A 23,411-nucleotide genomic window follows, 5' to 3' on the forward strand; every position below is an offset into this window, starting at 1 on the left:
GACAAACAATTCATAGAAGAATGACGATGGGCTGACAGCACATTTCTCACATCTTTAGGATGTTTAGTATCTGTGAGGCATCATTCAAGACAAAGCAAAATTGAAACACATGAAGACTAAGAGAATTTACCTCTCAACTGCTCCCAGAAGCTAATTATGAGGATTACTTAAGGATATATTTCACTAAGAAGAAAAATGGACCTTAAGGAAAGACGTGCAAGCATAAAATGACAAGCACACTATGTATTTTAAGTTTTCTTTGTTAGTTATTTAAACTACTACTTTATTAAAAAAACACAGCCAATGCAAATAATATTATAATAAGCTGCCACTACATATCTATTAAGTGATTAAAACTAAAACCATACCATGGAGGTAAGGGCTTGTGAAGCGCCCCCCTCCCCCCCAGCAGTTACCGGTAGTTTTGTTGTTGTTGTTTTTCAAGGTAGGGTCTCACTTTTGTCCCAAGCTGTCCTGGAATTCACTATGTAGTCTCAGGCTGGCCTTGAACTCAGAGTGATCTTCCCTACCTCTCTGTCTTCCAAGTGCTGGAATTAAAGGCATGCGCTACCACGCCTGGCTTTATTGGTAGTTAATGGCTGCTGGAGACAGGAAGCTGTTTTCTTCAGTGTAGTAGCCACTGGTAAATTGCCTATGCTCTGGTAAATAATTCCCTGCCTATGCTCATTCAATTAACCCTAATTAGAATCAATGGATCACAAAAAAGACATCAAAGTAAAAATGGGACTAGTTAGGAAAGTAGAAGGGGCTCAGTGGGAGGGAGACAGAGAAGGTAATGGGAGTGAATGATTAAAATACATTATATACATGTATAAAATTATCAGAAACAATTTTTTTTAAAGATGAACTATACCCAATATTGGTAAGGATGTATAACACGTGGAATTCCCATGCACAGATGGTGAGTGTCAAGTGAGACCACGCCCTTTGGAAAGCTGTCATTTTCTTAAAACCCTTACATATACCTGCCATATAGCAGTCACTTATTTCCTAGTTATTTATCCCAGATAAATGCAATCATATGTCTATATGAATGCTTGTGCCTGAATATCCATAGAAACTTTCTTTATAATAGCTATAAATGGAAAATAACCCAAATGGCCATCACCAGATGAATGAATTAACAAACCGTGATATCCATGTAAGTAAATACTACTCAGCAATATTGAATGATAAAACTATCTATATATAATAATATGGATGAGCTATATTTTTTCTGGATGAATTCAGAAAGCAAATATGTATGATTCCATTTACATATAACTCTAGAAAATATGAATCTATACTGACAGAAAATAGACTTGACTAGACAGTAGGGGAGAAGGTATAAGAAGGAAGGGGAGAGGGTTTGCAAAGGACCATGAGAAATCACTTGGGAGTTACCAGCTCCTGCCCAGAGAGTTTGAATTTGTGAAAGTGTCTTACTGATGACAGAAAAAATGCCAATGCCATTGAAAGAAGGCTTCATTCCTCATCTTTTCCCAAGACATGAGAGCATGCCATACCAGGCAGGGTCAGAGGAGGAAGCAGAAGATTGGGTCAGAAGGTGGAAGGAGGAAGAGAAAGCCTAGAACAGACTTTTATTGGAGTTTCTGTGGAAAAGACAAGGCAGAACATAGGGCACACTTAGGATTGGCTGTTCAAGTAATTCTAGTCAGTTTGGGCCATGGAGGCTGTTCCTACATGTCTGCAACCTGGATGTGGCTGGTTCAGGGCAGAGAAATACTAACACATTAGGTACAAGTTAGGTAAGAAGATGGTTCAGCATATGACCCCTGGGTCACAGGGTAGATGTAAATAACTTAGCTGTTATTTGGCCCTATAATTATTGTATGCACAAATAGCTAAATATAGAACAGATGTGCTGGAAATATTAATTACATTGGTTAATTTGATGGTGCATAAATAAACACACTCATCACCCTGCTCATCAATTACATCTCAATGAAGTCATAAAAATGTTTAAATATAATGACTGAAAGAACATATGTGAAATGTATAGATAGTTCATAACATAGAGGAAATAAAAAGGGAGTATTTATAGAAAAGGAGATATTAAGCAAAGCCAAAAAGATAGTAAAGCAAAAACACAAACCACATAAATAAAAACAGCAAAATATTTTAAATAGACAAGAATGAGTGCTTACCACGTGCTAGGAACTATGCTAAAATTTTTATCCATTTTATCCCCACAACCCAATAATGGCATACACAATGTTACCTTCTCTTCTGAGGTTTTGCCAATAAGAACCAGAATTGTGTGGCAAGAAGAAGGAAATTAGCCACACATAGAAGAGTCAAGCTCAGGACCCAGGTAGTTTGGGACATGCTTTTTGATACCTCACCAGACCTCACCAGAGCTGTTTTTTTTTTTTTTAAAGATTGTTTTTAAATTTTTTTAATTTATTTGAGACACAGAGAAAGAGAGAGAGAGCGGGGGTGGGGGGGGGCGAAAATGGGAATGCCAGGGATTCTAGCCACTGCAAACAAACTCCAGATGCATGTGCCACTTTTTGCATCTGGCATACGTGGGATCTGGAGAATCAAACCTGAGTCCTTAGGCTTCGCCTTAACTGCTAAGCCATCTCTCCAGCCCACCAGAGCTGGTTTAATCCCACCTATGAAGTGTTTTAAATTGCTGCTTACAAGTGACATTACCCAAAACTATATATAACACACAAAGCTCAAATTAAAATGAGATAAAGGGCTGGAGAGATGGCTTAGCAGTTAAGCGCTTGCCGGTGAAGCCTAAGGACTCCGGTTCGAGGCTCGGTTCCCCAGGTCCCACGTTAGCCAGATGCACAAGGGGGCGCATGTGTCTGGAGTTCGTTTGCAGTGGCTGAAGGCCCTGGCGTACCCATTCTCTCTCTGCCTCTTTCTCTGTCGCTATCAAATAAATACATAAAAATAAACAAAAAAATAGAAAAAATGAGATAAAGACAATGAAAAACATGTTGTAAACTGTGCAATTTATAGAAACACAAGTTGTTACCAATCTGTTCCTGAAAAGTCCTGCACACCCCACAACTGAGCAAAACTGATTTCCTTGAGACTAGAACATGGATACTTGTGGAAATACCTCAAATTACATAGAATTCTATTCAGTTTATCCACTTACCATAATAGCCTGCAGTAATTAGTTTTTATATGGTGCATTATAATGTGTTTTATAGCACATACTATCTCTTTGATACTCACAATTATTCTGTGAGGTGGGTATTTCTGATGCCATCTCACAGATGTGGAAACTGAGCCATGGAGCAATAAAGTGGCCACCTAGCCAGTGATCAGCAATACTGCAGCTTAGTCTGAGCCTTCCCATCCCCACTCCGCTCTTTCAACTGCACCACACTCTTCTTCAAAGGACTCCTCTATCACTTTATGGCAAGAATATGGCAGAACAAATAGGAGTAATTGTCTCAAGTTGCAATAAGCAGAAAGCTGCCTTTTAAACTGAATTTTATGCTCCTATTTCTGGAATGACTTTGATCCTCTGCACCCTGCACTTGTCAAGATGAGATTTCATATTTGAACTTTAAATATCTGTACTTCTGCATAAATAAAGAGAGCCTTCGATACTTCAGGAACTATCAAAAGAAAGCTTAGGACTTAGATTCTCTGCCAGAATCGTTATACATTATTAAACTGTACAGCACCCATTTTGACCAACAGTTCAGTAAGAAAATATCATCTGTACTCACTCCTTAAAATTGCTGATTGCTGCTTATGGAAAGTAAAGCAATGAATGCCAAATATACTGGAATGTTGTAATCACACTAGATGGGGGCAGAGTGCTCAGAGGCCAATGTGAAACTCATCTGATGAGGCTTGAACCCGAAATTTAGTGCCTACAGAGTGCTGATCCTTTCTCTCTGATTCATAGGACAATCAATACAAGACTGAATGATGCTAACATTTAGATCTATCTTGGATTGAAAAGGTTTCTGTTTGTGATTTTAAAACCATGCCTTGGCATGAGAACAAAACACCACTCTTGAACTCCCTGGGGCTAGAGAATTTTTAGTGTCTTGGTGCTTCTGATCTGACTTCACACTTTCAGCTTTTATGGGCCTAGGTTAAGAGTGAAGCAGTTGCTTGCTCAGTGGCAGGTTGCGTAGATACAAGACCGTCTGGTGGTTCATGGTTTTTGTTTTTCTTTCTTTACTTCAGCAAAGAGCAAAGCAAGGAGCAACTTGCAGTAAACAAAGGACTGAGGCGTCTCTGAGGCACAGACAGAAGAAAACAAACTGAAGACCACATCCTTCATCTACTGACACGATGTCTCGCCCTGCACACAGAAGACCAGACTACCATAAAATAGTAAGAGCTTTTTTATACAGAGGTCTTTTTCTGTGTCATGGAAAATGCTTCCATGAGTGATTTTTAGTTATTTTGTAAAGAGATACTACAAGTAGAATATTTCACTGGAACAAAGAGAATGTTTAGTGGAGTAGATAATAAATGACACCTCTGGGAATGAATACAATTTATTATCTCATACATACTGCAGCAGAATAATTGAGTCTTTATACTGATTTTAGTACTGTTTTCTGATTGATTATATGCTACATGAAATTGCAAATGAAATGTATATAAAATAGCCAATGTTTAAAATTGAATACAAATGAGATCATCTAAACTGTAGGTGTCAAAAGATTGCCTTTAAACTACATGCCCTAGTATTAAGTGTGTGTGTGTGTGTGTGTGTGTGTGTGCACGTGCACATGCACGTGCATCTTGTTTTGCTTTGTTTTTCAAGGTACAGTCTTGCTCTAATCCAGACTGGCCTAGAACTCACTATGTAGTCTCAGTGTGACCTCCAACTCACAGCGATACTCCTACCTTTGCCTCCCAAGTGCTGGGATTAAAGGCATGCACCACCATACCAGGCCTAAATATGTTTATATTTTATCTGTGTTATTAACCTTTTTATATTACTCAAATTCAATTATTTTTAAAACAATATTTTGTTGATTTCATTTAGAAAATATTCTTTTTAACTTTACAGCTTCAGTTATTTAGATATCACAAATGAGAAAACTACTCCTTATGCTTAAAACTGTGCTAATTACTTCAGGAGACAGATGAGCACTTGAGGTAATTAAGTAATTTCAGCCTTGTGTGTTTAAGATTATGGTGATTTGCTGGAACTGGCACACCACAGGTTGATGCCTACAGATGCCCCTCTGGCATTTTGGAATCTTGATTTGCCTTGCTATGGGACTTTCAAATGCCCCAAACATTTAGTACATAATTCATATTGTACCTAAATCATAATATATATAAATATGCCAATTAAAATATTTCTACCTTGATATAACCAAAATCTCTAGAAATAATTTAGTTCTATTTTTTGCATATGAAAATGATTACCTTAGTTGTTTTAAAAACCATAAAGATTTATGTTGACATTTCTTGGGCTCAGTAGTATGGATTTGAGACACAACCAGCTATGTAGTTCAAAGTATAATTATGAAGTAGGATAAGCAATGGACCTTTCAGAAATTGAACCTGAAACTCAGGTGGAAGTGTATTTTTCTAGGCATAGTAATATATGTTGAGAGAGAAAGAAAGAGAGAGGGAGGATCGGCCCATGCTCAGGCTGTGGCATAGAGGTAGGCAACAATCTCTCCACTCTTCTTTTTCAAATTCTTATACTGCTAGTGGCAACAAACACACTGTCTCTCTATCTTTTTCTTTTAACTTTTCTTGTTTCTATTCATAGCGGTACTTTGCTTTCTGCTGTGGTTCCTTATATGTTGCATATGTATTTCATTTATAATTTATAATTTACAGGGATTTCTTATGATCTATGATGAAGTTCTTGGAAAACTTAAATAAGAACAGGGTTGGAGAGATGGCCTAGCAATTAAGGTGAATGCCTGCGAAGCCTAAGGCAATCCCCAGTACCCAGATGCACAAGGTGGTACATGCATCTGGAGTTTGTTTGCAGGGCCTGGAGGCCCAGTGTGTCCATTTCTCATTCCCGTCTATCTGCCTTTCTATCTTTCTCTCTCAAATAAATAAATACAGTATTTAAAAAAGAGCAAAAATAAAATTGAATACATGTGACCCCAGTGTTATGTTTAATCTTACTTTTGTTCATGTCATTTCTGAACATCCCATATTTCCTAGCAAAAGTATAAAATACTCATTACCTTCGTATATTTGAATTTTTTACGTTATATAGCATGCATATTTCATATACATTCATTGCCTCATTTATATTTTTCACATTAATCATGCCCATATATTCCAGCTAATATTTAGCTTCTTTTTCTTCAAAATTTATTTTGTGCTAATAAATATGCTACCTGAGTGAAGATGTATACTTGACATCACACAAACCTGCACATCTTCCTTAGACGTCCCCAGAGAAACACTGTGGCAGTAAGCCAAAAGTTCCACATCAAACTTTTTGTAAGATTTTATAGAAGCCATTTTATTGACTAAACCATTTCACTAGGCTTTAAGGCCATTTTTGGCTATACTTAAAAAAAAATACCCCCCTCATATTAACAGGCTTTTGCCTCCCCCACAAATGAAGCTACCCAAGACATCTGATGGTACAGGCAAATAGACGTCTTCCAACCTAGGAGGCATATGGTTTCTCATGGAAATCCAAGATTAAGTAAGGTTGTTCTCAACACTGGTCCTACCTCCCACCCCTCTCTACTTCAGGCAGTACCCTTCCTCAACCTGCCTCGAGGATAGGACACATGCTGTGTCAGAGTGGAGGCCTGAGCCAGAGAGACCATGATGGCTCTGGAGATTGCTGACTGGCTGGGCGAGCCTAAGTTGGCCTCAATTTTAATTCCTGTTTTGTAATTCACTCTACAAATGGAACGTATTTTGGACATATATAAAGAAAGGAGCTAATAATTCTCCTTTTTTTCTTTAAGTAAAAGAGGAAAAAATAATTCCCCCACACTGGCTTCTTCATTTGAGTTCACTCTGAAGGTCTCTTTGGCAGATGTGGGCTCATTAGAGAGTGTGCAGATTTATGGGAAGTCCCACCCAGTCACTCCATCCAAATGAAAGCAACTATATAAATCACAGACTATTCCAGAACAATACAAATTTGTATTAGAAGTTCGTGAGTTGAACAGCCTTCCTCTATGAAAACAAAAAGCAAGTTATATAGTATAAGCAAATGCGTACAAGGATGTCCTTTTATTTATTTCACAGCTCTTCTCCATCCCTAGCAATTCATCAAAAATAAGTACAATTTGATCTCAAGATCAAAAATTGTTGCAATAGGAGGATGGGAGAAATGAGCAGATGATCTGAGGTTGATTCCATGCATACATTTTATTTTATTTTATTTGGTTTTGCGAGTTAGGGTTTCCCTCTAGCCCAGGTTGATTTGGAATTCACTATGTAGTCTCAGGGTGACTTTGAAGTCTTGCCGATCCTCCTACCTCTGCCTCCCAAGTGCTGGGATTAAAAGCTTGTACCACCACACCCAACTTCAATGCATTTATTTATCTGAGAGAGAGACAGAAAGATATATACATATACACACACACATACATACATACATACATACATACGAAGGGAGAGAGAATGGGCATGCCAGGGCCTCCAGCTACTACAAACAAACTCCAGATGCATGTACCAACTCGTGCATTTGGCTTGTGTGGGTACTGGGGAATTGAACCTAGGTCCTTAGGCTTTACAGGCAAGTGCCTTAACTACTAAACCATCTCTCCAGTCCAATGCATAGATTTTTAAAAGTACAGTAATATGTATTGCCATGATTTTGCAAATAACATAAGACCAAAAATTTTCTCTTCCAGAACAAAGATCTTTTTGTACTCACCTATGGGGCTCTGGTTGCCCAGCTATGTAAGGATTATGAAAAGGATGAAGATGTAAACAAGTACTTAGATAAAATGTAAGTTTTTGTTGTTGTGGAATGTTGTTTCTCAATGTCAGGTGCATTTTCTGGTTCTAATGGCTGCTCCATCACAGCAGTTCTTCTCTTCAGTGAGACATACCTGAAAGCTGAACACAAGTTCTTATTCCTCAGTGTAAAATAATAGAAAATTTTCCTATATTTTATCAAGTGTATAATGCTTTCTTCTTTAGGTTAGAAATCATTATGTTATTAGTCACTTATAGGCAGTGAATCTGGTAAGAATGAAGTAGTACTTTTTTTTTTACTAATTGAGAACTTTTTTGTTGTTTGGTTTTTCAAGGTTGGGTCTTGCTTTAGCCCAGACTGACCTGGAATTCACTCTATAGTCTCGGGGTGGCCTCGAACTCACAGAAAACCTCCTACCTCTCTGCCTCGTGAGTGTTGGGATGAAAGGTGTGCACCACCATGCCCAACTTAATTGAGAACTTTTGTTGTTGCTTTCAAGGTAAGGTCTCACTCTGTCCCAAGGTGTGCTGGAACTCACTCTGTAATCCCAGGCTAGCCTTGAACTCACAGCAGTCCTCCTACCTCTGTTTCTTGAGTGTTGCTATTAAAGGATGTGCTATCACCTCTACCCCCTAATTGAGACCATTATTTCTATCAGTTTATACTATTATTTTCTCTCTTCCCCACTCCCATTCCACTTAAGGGCCATCTTCAGTGTGGTTACTGGTATTCAGTCTGGGGCCATGAATGCACCCGTCAGTCTCTGTAGGGGGACAATGCCTCAGAATTCACCTCCCCACCCTGTAGCTCTTACTTTCTTTCCTCCACTCCATCTTCCACAATGTTCCTTGAGCCTTGGAGGACATGTTATAAGCCTCCTTTAATGTTGAGCTCTGAGCAGCCTCTGATTTTCTGCTTTGATGGGTTCTGAGTCTCCTTAGCGGCTGTTGCCATCTCCCTGGAGGAGGAAGTTCTATGACTAGCAGCGAGAGCAGCACTCACCTTTCTTTAAAAAAATATTTATTTATTTATTTGAGAGCAGCAGAGAGAGAGAGAGAATGGGCGCACTAGGGCCTCCAGCCACTGCAAACGAACTTCAGATGCGTGTGCTGCCTTGTGCATCTGGCTAACATGGGTCCTGGGGAATTGAGCCTTGAACCAGAGTCCTTAGGCTTCACAGGCAAGCACTTAACCACTAAGCCACTTCTCCAGCCCCAGCAGCACTCATCTTTAATCAGCCCCTTGCTCTGTAAAATTTCCTGGACCCTGGCAGATGCAATAGAGATGACTCACCTGTGCTAGGCAGTTGGCTTCTTTTCTTGTACTGCTGAGTCTTGGGTCTTCCCAGTATCCACTGCCGTCTGAACCCTGGGTGGCCTGCTCGGTGACGAGGGCTGTGAAATGCTGTCAGTTCTGGAGTTCCTACTCAGGCAACAGAGGCTCTGAAGTTTTAACAAGATGACAGAATGTTAAATTTGAATTTCCAGCAGTCTTTTCTCTAACACGACTTCTTGCAAGAAAAATATTTGTGGAGCTAGGGATATGGCTCAGTGGTTAAAAGTGCTTGTTCCACAAGCCTCCTGACCTGAGTTTAATTCCCTGGACCCATGTAAAGATAGATGCAAAGTAGTGCACATGTCTGTGGCCTAAGCACATCTATGGCAATGTGAGGCAGGGCCAGGGGAATCTGGAATTCACAGGCCAGCTAGACTGGGTTGTCCAGCAGAGAGAGAAAGAAAGAGAATGGGTACCCACATAAAACCAGATGCACAAAGTGGTGCTCCCATTCTCTCTGTCTGTCTGTCTCTCTCTTCTTGCAAATAAAATACAAAAGATATTAAAAAAATAGAAGTTTAAAAATAATTACATGATCATGGGCTGGAGAGATGGCGTAGTGGTTAAGCGCTTGCCTGTGAAGCCTAAGGACCCCGGTTTGAGGCTTGATTCCCCAGGACCCACGTTAGCCGGATGCACAAGGGGGCGCACGTGTCTGGAGTTCATTTGCAGTGCCTGGAAGCCCTGGCGCGCCCATTCTCTCTCTGTGTCTCTGCCTCTCTCTCTCTGTCACTCTCAAGTAAATAAAAATGAAAACAAAAATAAAAAAAAATTACATGATCATTAAATTATTTTAAACAATAAAGTGTCTGCCACCATTTTAAAGTATTTTTATTTTATTTTATTTGAGAGAGAGAGAGAGAGAATGGATGGGCACACCAGGGCCTCCAGCCACTGCAAATGAGCTCCAGACACATGCGCCACATCTGGCTTATGTGGGTCCTGGGTCCTTAGGCTTCACAGGCAAACACCTTAAGTGCTAAGCCATCTCTCCAGCCATCTGTCACCATTTTAACCAGTTATTTATGTACCTTGAAGAGGGCTGCTGCAAACTGATGTCTGGAAAATATGCATTGGTTACCAGATTTGCTTAGGCAGTTCCAAGGAGAAATTCAACCTACTATTTTAGAGCTTTTAAGAGGGTTCATTGTATCTTGCCAAAGTCCATTTGACTTAGGCTTAGTTTTGTCTTTTATTTTTTATTTTTTGTGCAAACCACACCTTTTCCTTCATCCTACAGGGGCTATAGTATTGGAACCCGGCTTGTGGAAGACTTTTTGGCTCGATCCTGTGTGAGAAGATGCCATAGTTATTCAGAAATTATAGACATAATTGCTCAGGTAAATGCAGTTTTAACCCTGTTTATCTGTCTGAAATATCTCGAATTCTGCCAGACACAGTGGTGTACACCCACAGTCTCAGTACTTGGGAGACTGAGACAGGAGGCTTGCAAGTTCCAGGTCAGCCTGAACTGCATAGCGAGTTCTAGATAAGCCTGAGCATAGTGAAACTCTGACTTAAAAAGCAATCTTTCTGAGCTTGATAGTTTTCTGTCTTGACTAAACAGGTTCCATCTGTGTACGTTTTTGGGTGCTGAGAGGGGGAATTCTAATTTAAAAGCATTCATTTTCACACAGAGATAAAGCTATAATTAACTGAAAGACATATGCTTCCAGGCATTTGAGCACCTAGATTTTCCCAACTGCACAGTACATATATAGAGAGTATATGTGTCACACTGGGGAAAAAGTGTTTGAGAAAGTAACCAGTAGAGTGTAACAGGCAACCTTTGAGCAGGCATGGCCCAGCTCAGTCCCTTAGATAGTCGCTTGCAGCACATAGAAGAAGACAGTGTTTACCAGCACCAGAGAATGTTGTAGTAGTCATTCCCAGAGAGATGTGTTCTAATGATAAAAAATTAGCTTCCAAGCTGGAGGGATGGCTTAGCAGTTAAGGGGCTTGGCTGCAAAGCCAAAGGGCCCAGGTTTGATTTCCCCAGTACTCATGTAAGCCAGATATACAAGGTGGCACATGAGTATGGAGTTTGTTTGCAGCAGCTAGAGGTCTTGGCACACCCATTCTCTCTCTCTATCAGCCTCTCTCTCTTCTGTCTCCAAAATATATAATAAACATAAATATTTTAAAAAAATAAGCTTCCTACAGATGCATGTGTTCTGTGACCTTACACGGCGATGACATGTAGAAGACCACGTGGAATCATCCAAGGTTAGCTCAGCTGGATTGGGAATAAAACTGCAAAATTCATCTTTGGCTAGCGTTCTTCGATCACAGGCTTGTGGTTGTCAGCTTAGTGTGAATGTGTAATTCAGAAAATGTAAATGTGTGTGGTTATGAGGCCCTCGTATGCTGCTCCATTCAATTCACCCAGTTTACCTCCAAAATCAATTTTACCCTTTTCTCTTCTGATCCTTAAATTGACACACAATACCAAACTAGCTCTTTGTATGAATGGCTTTAATGCTACCACACAGAGCTTTCTGATTCTAAATGTAGCCATGACCTTTTTAGTTTTCATTGTCAGAGAAGCTCTCTGAAGTAGGTACAGTAGAAGTTTATTACCCTTATTTTTCAAATAAGAACACTGAGTCCCAGAAAAAAAGTGATGAAATTGAATAATAGTATATATGAAAAATATCTTTAAAAACACAATTCAGTTGGGCATGGTGGCACATGCCTTTAATCCCAACACGTGGGAGGCTGAGGTAGGAGGATCACCTCGCCATGAGTTCAAGGCCACCCTGTGACTACATAGTGCATTCCAGGTCAGCCTGGGCTACAGTGAGACCCTATCTTGAAAAAAACAAGCTCTCCCCCACCCCACCCACAAAACAAAAGCACAATTCAAGGGCTTGACAGATGGCTCAGCAATTAAGGCACTTGCCTGAAAATCCTAACAACCTGGGTTCAGTTCCCCAGAGTGCAGGTAAAACCAGATGCAAAAAGTAGCCTATGCCTTGGCAGTTCGTTAGAGGTAGCTAGAGGCCCTGACAACCCATTCTCTCTGTTTTCCTTCTATCTGTCTCTGCTTGAAAATAAATAAAATTAAAAAAACACAATCCAAGGGAAAGTAATGATAGCATTACTTTTAATATTTCATGACTAGTAAATCGTGAGGCTGAAGTTGGAATCCAGGTGTCTTCTAACCTCAGCACAATGAATTTATCATACCATTAAACAGCTTTTAAAAAAGTCCCTTTCCACATATAAAGGCAGAAATATAAGCAAGATGCTGAAGCGTTGGTTTTAAAAATAAAATAACTTCACTGAGCCAACTCTGGGGAATACTATATTTGTCATTTTAACGGAAAGTAAATAGAGTAGTTGAAATACATAAACATGTATGTCTGTGTTTATTGTATTTCTAGTTGGCAGCTACCTGGGCCTTTTTATTAGTGAGGCACAGTCTTCCATTAATGAAAATGGTGAGATTGCTTTGAGATGACTTCCTTTGATCTTTGCTCAAATTCATCACCTTGCCATTATATGGATATGTAATGTTAAATATTAAGAATGTCTAAGGGAAGTCGAGCATGTGGATTACTAAGTCAGATCATTGGCTGATAATTTGAAAAACAATACAATGTAGAAAATAAAACCTAACTCATACATATTTAAGGCCATTTGCTAGGCTTTGTATTTGAAAAAGAAAATAATTTAAAAAGCTGATTAGAGATTCCACTCTCAAACCATGATAGCAGAACAAGTGAAAGTTTTAATGTATCCCTCTGGTTATGTTTATGTACATGTAATATACATATTTTCCAGTTAGTAATATATTTACTAATGTTTAAAACGAGATGACTAACAGATTACTTTTAAAAATTAGTTGAAGCCAGGCATGGTGGCACACATCTTTAATCCCAGCACTCAGGAAGCAGAGGTATGAGACTGGTGTGAGTTTGAGGCCAGCCTGAGACTACATAGTACATTCCAGGTCAGCCTGGCCTACAGCAAGACCCTACCTCAAAAAACAAAACAAAACAACAACAAACAAAAAAGAGCAATTGAGTAAAGAACAATAACCACCCGGAAGTGGAGGCATCTGCAGCCCCGTTATCTGAGAATCTGAGATGATTTTCTTTCTCTCATGCATTGGAAAGCCAAAGGTCATCTGGTGTGTGTTCCATACTGTAAATGCCATGACCTGGGGAATTCCGTGTTGGCCGAACTGAGCTCACTTGAACCAGGGAAGTGGCACAGGAGGACCCTCTATTCCTCTCTGGTTGTCATTTTTAAGCAGAGTCCAAGTCACTGAAAGTTTTCTGTGATTTGGAAGGGCTAATTATTTACCCCTATTCATTTAAGTCAGAGAAACCCACAGAAGCTAGGCTTCTTTAGTACGAGAAAAAAAAAGTAGTATAGGAATTAACTTTTAGTCCTGTGCAAGATGGGGCTCACCAACGTTCTGTCAGACGTGAGGGAGGGGCTCATGAGAACACACCCCTTCCCGAGGAGCTAATGACAGGTTAGCCAATGATTGCTGGGAAGGGCGAGTTACTCTCTTCGGCGGTAGAGCCATAGGTAAGTGGTGAGGAGACAAAAGAGGTTCGTGGGAGTAGGAGGGAAACAAAAGAGCTATTGGGGAGATATGTATACTGAAAGAACAGTATGCATGAAATTATTTTTTTAAAAAACAAATAAAATGGAAGCAAAAAGAAAGAACTTTTAGCCAGATGTAATGGCACATCCCTGTAATCTCAACACACAGGCAGCTAAGGCAGAAAGCTGTGCTCTCAAGACCAGCCTGAGCACACAGTGAAATCTTGGCTCAAAACAAAGCAAAGCAAAACTAAAAGAAATCACTTTTTTTTCCTAACCAATGTTTTCCTCAAAATATTTGCGAACAAACATTCCATAGAAGTTATCCTCAGAGGTGGCTAAGTCCCGCGAAATTTTCCTGTTCCCTGTGCCCTAATGCAAGGCTGTGCTCTGTGTCCTGTTAGCCATGGGAAGACGCGAAGCTGAAAAGCTAACTTCCCATGTGAAGGTTAAGTGCCTAGGCTAGGACTTGGTTTTTTAGTAAAAGTCAATTAAAATTCGTTGAAAAAAAAAAAGAGGAAGAGAAGATGAAAGGGAAGAGAGCAGAAAGGGGGAAAGGGATAAATGCAATCTTTTGTTCAAGGCCCTTGGGAAGAAGGCTTTTCTTCAGCAAGAAGGAGCCTGAGAATACCTCTCGGATGCCAGGCACATTAAGGGCTCGTGAGTCCCTTTCATGAGGCATCTACTGTGTCTTACCTGATAGTGAGGTCTTTAGTGTGCAGAAATAGAGTAAGAGCCCTTTCTTATGTAAGATCAAAGGAGGAAAAGCTAAAGATGAGCCTAGTGAGAAAAGTTATATGCAGTGTGTACAAGAGAGGAAAAGACAGACATCTCGGCCAAAAGGAAAGTACGCACAGAATGTCCTCCATTGTAAAGATAAAACAAAATTAAAAAAACATTTTTTTTTAAAGTAAGAAAGCAGCTCCTAAAGGTACTAGACCTCCAAACAGTGCAGATTTTTCACTAGGCCAGAAATGAACCTATTGGATATAAAATGTAAAACACGTACAGTCAGGCATGGTGGCGCATACCTTTAATCCCAGCACTCAGGAGGCCAAGGTAGGATGATTGCTGTGAGTTCGAGGCCAGCGTGAGACTACATAGTGAATTCCAGGTCAGCCTGAGCTAGTCCCTACCTTGAAAAACTAAAACACACACACACACACACACACACACACACACACACACACACACACAATTTGTTTTCCAAATAGACCCTCTCTAAACTTGGCATGTCTCGTCAACCATCCTAATGCTATGTAAATTCTTATCTTACATCTCATTTTCTCAATGAATGGGAAAAAAAATTGTTCTTCCACTCTTAAACAAGATTCTTGGCAATAAAAGAATATTTCATCATGTCTGTTCTTCTCTGAGGCAGAGTTGTTGTCTTGCAGACTTCATCACTTCCTTCCAAGGCTTCATTTTCACCTCTTCATCGTTTTTACTTCTCCCCCAGAATGCTCTTACATATGACGGTGATCTTAGGCACTTCAGGAGCATTTAGACATAGATGCAAGATCAGCCTTTAGTTATGTACCCGCCCACCGGTGCTTTGCTTATAATTAGCAGCTTTCATTAGAAAGATCTGGCCGTTGGCAGCATTAACTCATTGCCCTATAAACTCTCATCTGAAGAGGTAAGTGGTAAATGCGACTGGGTCAGTTTTCAAGGAGGGAAAAGTCAGGGGGAGTTTAGTCAGTTTATGTCCTCAGAGCATAGCAGAATTAGGAAAAGAGGCCAGTACTGTGAGCGTCCCCTGGCTGCACTCCCGGACCTCGCACTGTGTACAGCGGCTCATCGCTCTCCTTCTCACAGGCACTAAGCACTCATATGCAGAAGCTTACACAGAAGCCATGACCTCTCTGCTATTGCATTTGACAAGAACAGACTAGATATAGAAAACTATGTACAGATGAGAGAAGTGATTCACTGCGTTAGCAAAAGACGATGTGAGAAAATGTCTCTGGACAAAAACTCCACTCTGCACACCTTTTGTCTTTCAAACAAGAGGACTATGTGGCTTTAGGTATTAATGACATTTCCCCTTTCTCCTATTCTTTTTTTGTCTTTTTCAAAGGGGTGGTTATTCTAGGCTAGGCCTCTGACAACTCTTTCCAAGCATGTCTGATCTCAAAGTTCGCCACCTAGTGGTCTGAAAAGGAATCTCATGAGAAAGGACGAGACGGGCCAACATTTTTGCCTTGCACTTTATTTTTTTAGTTATTTCTTCATTTATTTATTTAATTGACAGAGAAAGAGAGAGCGGGGGAGAGACAGAGAGGGAGGGAGAGGGAGAGAGAGAATGGGTGTGCCAGGGCCTCCAGCCACTGCAAACGAATTCCAGACGCGTGTGCCCCCTTGTGCATCTGGCTAACAGGGCTCTTGGAGAATCGAACCTGGGTCCTTTGTCTTTGCAGGCAAATGCCTTAACTGCTAAGCAATCCTTCCTGCCCCACCTTGCACTTTTTTAAAAAAGAGATGATGGGTTAAATCTAAATGCAACTTCCTGTAACATTAAAATAGATTTAGTTCTAAAATGTGACTTTATAATATAAAAGTTTACTTTTTATAGTTGTATCTAAGCACATCTACAAATATTAAATAAGATGTACTATATAGTCAGCTTTTTACATATGTAGATTCAATCAACCACAGATCAAAATTTTTGATAAAAAGTTGTATCTGAACTAAACTGTACAATTTTTTTCCTTATCATTAATTCTCTAACAATACAGGTTAACAAATATTTATGGGGCATTCCCATTGTATTAGGTCTTATAAGTAACCTAGAGATAGTTTAAAATATCCTTGAGGATGCATGTAGGGTTCACACATAGAAAGACACTTTGTAAAGTGATGAGAATCTACAAGGTCTTGGTATACATGAAGCATCCTGTAAGCAATCTCCTATAGATACCCAACGGTGGCAGTAATTTTTAAAAGTAGTTAGTAACATCATAATATGATATTTTAAAACTTTTGTAAATACAGAGACTTTATTCATCCAAACTCAAAATAATTCTCATTTTTAAATTTTCTTCTTACAAAAATTCATGAAGTTAAAAGGGCATCCATCACTATCTCCATGTATTTTAAATGTAATTGAGATTCACTCACATGATCCTAAAACAGACACATTGGGAAAATCCATTTAGAATTTGATTCTTCGGGGCTTACTGTAGTGTTTTATTACAAATTGTTTCATTCAAATATATCTTTGAAAGTCTTTTCCTATGATGATCGTTCTGAGAAAAAAATTATATTAGCGCTAAGTGAAAACGTGTAATTTTGGGCTATTGTTCTCCTGGTTTTCAGATACTGCTTTCCTTAGCTAAAACTGGGGCACCAACCTAATGATAAATAGCTAGTCATGGTGCTGCTGTAGCTTCCACAGCCTCCCTTACAACATCCGTCCCCTCTAGTAACTGATATTGTAACTGCTTGGCCTCGCACAGATTCTGTTCATCAAAGTTAAGGAAATAATTGAAAGGAAATGGCCATCAGAGGCAATATAAATAAGGATGCCTGAAGCAAGGGAGGGCATCTCAGTAGTGAGACTTTGACACAAAATGAGGGGCAAGAAGCACATAAGCAAGGATGCAGGTCAGGGAAAACAAGACAGGCACCAGGCCATTTATTTCCCTTGCTGACAGGACAATTACAACTTTTAAAATTAAACTGTACTGTCTTCAGGTTATGAATATGGTGTTATATTCTTAGAAGAGTTGCTCCCTATTCAACACACATTTCTTTTTTGGGCCCAACACATCTGGGGATGTGTTATTACCAAGGAATTTGGCCTTCATTCCCAAGCCTGGTTAAGGGCAGACTTCTCTCAACAACTTTAGAACTTTATTAACCCTTGAAGCAACTTTAGGGCTTCATTAATTTTTCAGTAAGTACAAACTTTAGAGCAAAAGGTTTTGTTGGGACATAGTCCTGACAGGCATCGACATGGCAGAGGAAGTGTTTTAACTGGCTAAATCATTTTTATTTTAATAAAAGAACTCCACTTAAAATTATAGATGAGGATCTGGAGAGATGGCTTAGCGGTTAAGCACTTGCCTGTGAAGCCTAAGGACTCTGGTTCGACTCGGTTCCCCAGGTCCCACGTTAGCCAGATGCACAAGGGGGCGCACGCGTCTGGAGTTCGTTTGCAGTGGCTGGAGGCCCTAGTGTGCCTATTCTCTCTCTCTCTCTCTCTATCTGCCTCTTTCTCTCTCTCTGTCTGTCACTTTCAAATAAATAAAAATAAAAACAAAAAAAAAGAAGGTGATTTAAAAAAAAATTACACATGAATCCATGTAAAAGGATTATGGTAAATCATACTATTCCTCTTAAATCTTCTCATCCGAGTATACAAGATTGCCATAGCCAAATCTACACAAAGAATTCAAATCTTCTGGAGGCTCAAACTCCCAGATGAAGGCTCAAGTTCAGAATGGAGCAGCACCTTGGCCATGGGTTGTCAAACCAACATAGATAGGTTTGCACTCAGAAGCTGTGATCTACCACTTCAACACGAACTTTAGAAAGTTTATTTTAGAAAGAAGTGCCATGGCTTGTGTCATAGGAAAAATTTTCCTGGGAGACACAACACGCATCTATTCACCCCAGGTAGGGCTAAAATGGCAGACCAAAGTACACTTGCACCAGAATCAGTTTTGGTGAACCAATGAGTTTACTAGGGTTACTTCCAAAGCAGGGTGAGGGACTGCCTACAGGAATAATGGATGCCTCAAAGAAGGTTACATCACTGAAAAGCCCACCCCTGCATAGGTGACTACATATTGCCTGGTCAGAACCTTAGCAGTTGCTCAGCCTTTACATACCCTTAGGGAGGGGTCTTGCTACCATTTCCTCAGACCCACTGACCTCCCGAGCCTCACTCCTTCCACAGGGAATGTTTCAGTTCCGAGAAAACCGCTACACAGCATTGGTCAGAGTCTGTCCCTCAACAGTGTTACTGCTCCTAGAACCTTGAGGAGTGGTCTTGTGACCTTTCAAGTTTCAGCTCTACCAGGCTTGACCTCCTGAGTCTCCCTCCAGGAGGGAATATTTCAATTAAGAGGAGGAATGTTAGGAAGTATTTAGGATACAAAAACCACACAATAATGTTACCAAGGAAGATTGGATATATAAAATTTTACACTACTTACAGGAATTAACTTACAAGGGAAGAAAAATACAATAAAGACTATCCAGGGCTAGAGAGATGGCTTAGCCATTAAGGCCCTTGCCTACAAAGCCAGAGGACCTAGGTTTGATTCCCCAGGACCCAAGTAAGCCAGATGCACAGGGTGGGGCATGCATCTGGACTTTGTTTGCAGTGGCTCAAGGTTCTGGCATTCCCAATCTCTTTATCTCTCACTCTCTTTCTATCTCTCTATCTGCCTCTATCTTTCTTTCTCAAATAAATGTTAATTTTTTTTAAAAAAAGACTATAGAGATAAGAAAGAAGACACAAAGAAGGAACACCCTTTGAAGGAGATCTTCTCAAGCCAGGAGCTCAAATCGGGCTAGAGAAACTGAGGTTGTAGACCATGAACAGAAGAGACCACTGGGTTTCTAAGATAAGGCTGGTAATGGTATGTTCTGGGAAGACATGAATGAACTATTCATTCTAAGTATACTGATAACAGGCCAAAGAAACTACTACATCCAAATCCAACTGGTGAACCCATGGTTTATTGGGGTTACTTACAGGAGCTGAGGCTGGCAAATTAGAAAGGGAGAGCTTCTAGACATCCCAGGCACTGTCAATCACCAGGAAGCTAGCCAAGAAAAGGTGAGCCAGATAAGGAGCATTGTATCCATGGCACCTTCTACTGGTAAGGAAGGATGTTTGAATGCTCTGGTTGGAGCATCACAGGCAAAGAAGAGTGGCTTTTGAGCTCAGAACAATCATTGGAAAACCAGCACAGAAAGCATGGGCTATTGTGATAGTTAATATTTCTGTACCCATTACTATGGCCAGCCAGTGGGTTTTTTTTGTTTGTTTGTTTTTTATTTTACTTCTATGGCCTTATGTTTGACCCTACCCCACCTATGAGTTCATAGTGAAACTATTCTTGCTTCTCAGTACAACTCTACTGGGATGGATGAGAAGAGCAAAAGAAACTACATTCATTCCTTGCAAGAGTAGTGTCCACTGCCTGGAACTGGAAATGAAATTCAGGCAGATGGGCAGTTTTCATTCAGCAAACTTTTCTTCAGAAATAAGGACTTTGGGACCTGGGTGTAAATTTAGTTGGTAGAGTGTTTGCCTCACATACACAATGCCCTTGGTTCAATCCCAAAGCACTACATAAACGAGGTATGTTGGTATACATCTGTAATCCCAACATTCAAAAGGAGGTATGAGAGTCAGAGAAGTTCAAGGTCAGTCTCAAGTACATAGTGTGCTTGAGGCCAGCCTGTACTAAGTGAGACTGTGCCAGAAAGAAAGGAAGGGAAGGGAGAAAGGAGGGAAGAAGGGAAAGAAGGAAAGAAGGAAGAAAGGAAGAAGTTTTGTTAAACATTGGAACTTACCAAATTCAGCCACTACTTTCTTTTTTATGAATTTCTTTTCTTATTTTTATTCAACTGGGTGAATATACAAAGTCAGTCAAATCCTGTTTGCAATTCTCAGATTGTCTGGGGAATATGGCAGTGTGGAACAGAGTTACAAGTCATAGGTTGAATTCCTGTCTCAAACATCCTGGGTGTGGAATATCCAGCAAACTCCTAATTGTTCTTAAACCTCATTTTTTTAATCTGCAGAACTGATAGCTATTATTCAGCTGATGAGATTTTTTAGAGTTAAATGTAATAATTTGTAGATGATTATGGGAAACAGTTATCTTTTGGACACTTGCTATATGCAAATATTCAAATTCTCAGTATTTTGTTTTTTATGTAATTTTATAGTCTTTTTTCTTTTTTAAGGTAGGGTCTTGCTTTAGCCCAGGACGACATGGAATTAACTATGTAGTCTCAGGCCAGCCTCGAATTCACTGTGATCTTCCTACCTCTGCCTCCTAAGTGCTAGGATTGAAGGTGTGTGCCACCATGGCCAGCTGATTTTTTTTCACTTATTTATTTAACAGATATTTTATTGGATATGATAGGTAGATAGATAGTTAGATAGTCTCATAGAGTGATATGTAAAATAAAGTTCCTACTCATAAAAATAATCAAATAAGTAGTGAAATTTACAATACAGATTCCATATAGAATACATTCCATGAAGAAAATGAAGCAAGAGTACAGGGAAGGAGTTTGGGTGGTGTGACAGTTACTTTTCTCTTTGCTCTGAAAAAATACCTGGCAAGAAGCAACTTAAGGGAGGAAGGGTTTCTTTCAGTTCAAGGGTAGAGCCCATCACAGTGGGGAAGGCATGGCCACAGGAACATGAGGCAGCTGGATGACCAGTTGCATCCATAGTCAGGAAACAGAGTGAGATGAATCCTTGTTTTTAATAATTTCTTAATTCCTATAACTAAATTTCTCTTTGAATCACTCTCATGACTATATTCTACTAGCTCTATTTTATTACTATTAGAAGTCTTATTACATAATATAATGGCAAAGAACCCCAAAATATTGTTGTCCAATCATGTGTGCTCTCCCTTATGTAAATTCAAAAGAGTGATAGGTATAATACAATGGTAGATGCCTCTCAGTAGAAAGTGTGTGAGCTCAGGGCTTAGATTAATGCCTGCGTAAGGGACTCAGAGATTTTTAAGTCCAATTCACTTCATGACATATCTGTAGGTCTTATACTGGGCCAGTGGATGAAGGTCAGTTTGCATTTCATGAGATAGGAGTTTCAGAGCTGAGATAAGTAATCAAAAAATGACAAACCTCAGAGAAGAAAGGAAACTTATAACCCTACTTAAAGCATCGCTACTATGAAAACTGAGCAACATGAGTCTACATTTGGCTTCATGTTTTCATGAGTTTGTGAAATACTATTGCATTGTGCCTACTCTGAAAATTTGCTGTTGACCAGCTCTTCTGTATATAATTCAGTTCTCCATTCAACTATAGTAAGGATATCTCACAAAGAACATAAACAAAGCTATATGCAGTGGTTCATACCTGCAGTCTCAGCTATTCAGGAGGCTGAGGCAGAATAATCCCTTGATCCCAGGGAATCGAGGCCAACCTGAGCATCATAATAAAATCTGGCTAAAAATAATGATTTCCTGAAGTTATGGTAGCACATAAAAATGTGTTTAATTTGATTCTTTATTACATCATCCAGTATTTTTTTTTTCATTTCTGGACAATTTCATTTCCCTCCTACATTATTAAGCTTTCTAAAGGGAGGGGAGATTCCAGCATTTCTGGGGTTTGGCTTACCATGCCACACCTTACAAGTATTCCTTAAATGTTAAATTGAACTTAGAAAATATTGGAAGATGTTTTCACAAGTCTATGCATGTATTCTCCTCTGTCTAGAGTAGAGATCCACATTCATCTGTAAATTAAGGACTCCTACCACTTCCCATTCTATCCGAACTCTTACCGCTTGCAGGAAAGCTCTCATATTTAAGCCCATTCACTACACTGAAAATCGACAACTCCATGTGAGCACAGCAGTTCAGCGACAAAACTGCTACAAGACTTGAGCTGCAGCAGAACCCAGGACAGGAAAACGCCTGGCTCTCTTTAAGTAATAGCAAACGCATCGTAGTCAGTTGATCAAAATGTTACAGGACTTTGGGATTCGGGGGGGGGGGGGGTCACCCCATTCTGTGAACTTTAACTGTTCTTGTCCACTTTAACAAAGAATTGAAGAATCAGACCCTGAAAAGGATAACTTATTAATTTTGAGGTTTATTTAGGGAGAAGTGGTATTCAGAAGAAGCCTAGAGACACTCAGACCAAAAGGCAATTTCTTGGCCAGTGGGAAAGAGGGAGGGAAGGCGGAGAAAATCTCCTTCACAGAGAAAATCTCCCAGGAAAAAGCCTTCGGTGTGGCGTACACACACACACACACACACACACACACACACACACACACACACACAGAGGAAGTGGAGCATGGAAGTGCAAGCCTTCTGCTTTCCCATAAGAAAAAGCTAAGAGATGAGACAGTAAAAGTCCCAGAGCTTAGAAGGGAACAGCAGTGAAGAGGAAGAAATCTTCTTTCCCCCATCCCAGCCAGCCTGGGAAGAGGGTAAGCCTTCACAGTGTCACAGAGCAAGAAAACAACTGAAAACAAAATACATGCAGGAAACAAGCGGAGGAATATCCACGCAAACGGGAGTCTAGAAAGGGGAAAGAGCTTATTGCAGCAGGGACCAAGGGAATCAATGCCAGGAGAATGAGCAGCCAGGAGAGCTGTCATGCGGGCAACAAGTCCTAATTAACTACTAAGTTAATTAGGATGCATTTTGTCATCAGACTCACGTGTGTAAGCGAGAGACCTGTTTTGTGGACTCAAGGGGCTGACTTAGGAGGGGCCAACCCACCCATGTGTGCCAGACTGGGGAAAAAGTGGGGGGGGTGCTGTCACTGAGGAATTGTTTGTGGTCATCTCACGTGAGACTGGGTCCAGTTTTGCCACAGCAAGTGAGGTGACATCTCACTAGTTCCCTCAATAACTTTGGCCTTTGTCCCTGAATGACTGCGTGCA

The 23,411-nt window shown here is 40.0% G+C and overlaps 2 protein-coding genes across 2 annotated transcripts in view; one reads left to right on the forward strand and one right to left on the reverse strand.

Moving 5' to 3' along the window:
- The window catches only part of Calhm4 (calcium homeostasis modulator family member 4), a 41,919-nt gene that overhangs the window by 5,833 nt on the left and 12,675 nt on the right, over positions 1–23,411 (reverse strand). Inside the window, exons 2-3 of the mRNA XM_045154700.1 lie at positions 9,182–9,330; positions 7,844–8,028 (exon numbers count right to left, since the gene is read on the reverse strand). The gene's annotated coding sequence lies outside the window, so the exon portion shown is untranslated. The remainder of the gene's footprint in view (positions 1–7,843; positions 8,029–9,181; positions 9,331–23,411) is intronic.
- The window catches only part of Trappc3l (trafficking protein particle complex subunit 3L), a 56,157-nt gene continuing 36,654 nt past the window's right edge, over positions 3,909–23,411 (forward strand). Inside the window, exons 1-4 of the mRNA XM_004660652.2 lie at positions 3,909–3,961; positions 4,192–4,341; positions 7,821–7,918; positions 10,464–10,563. Coding sequence (XP_004660709.1) covers positions 4,300–4,341; positions 7,821–7,918; positions 10,464–10,563 — 240 coding nt within the window. The 5' untranslated portion in view covers positions 3,909–3,961; positions 4,192–4,299. The remainder of the gene's footprint in view (positions 3,962–4,191; positions 4,342–7,820; positions 7,919–10,463; positions 10,564–23,411) is intronic.

This window comes from Jaculus jaculus, chromosome 7 (genome assembly GCF_020740685.1).
Source record: "Jaculus jaculus isolate mJacJac1 chromosome 7, mJacJac1.mat.Y.cur, whole genome shotgun sequence".
Lineage (NCBI taxonomy): Eukaryota > Metazoa > Chordata > Mammalia > Rodentia > Dipodidae > Jaculus > Jaculus jaculus.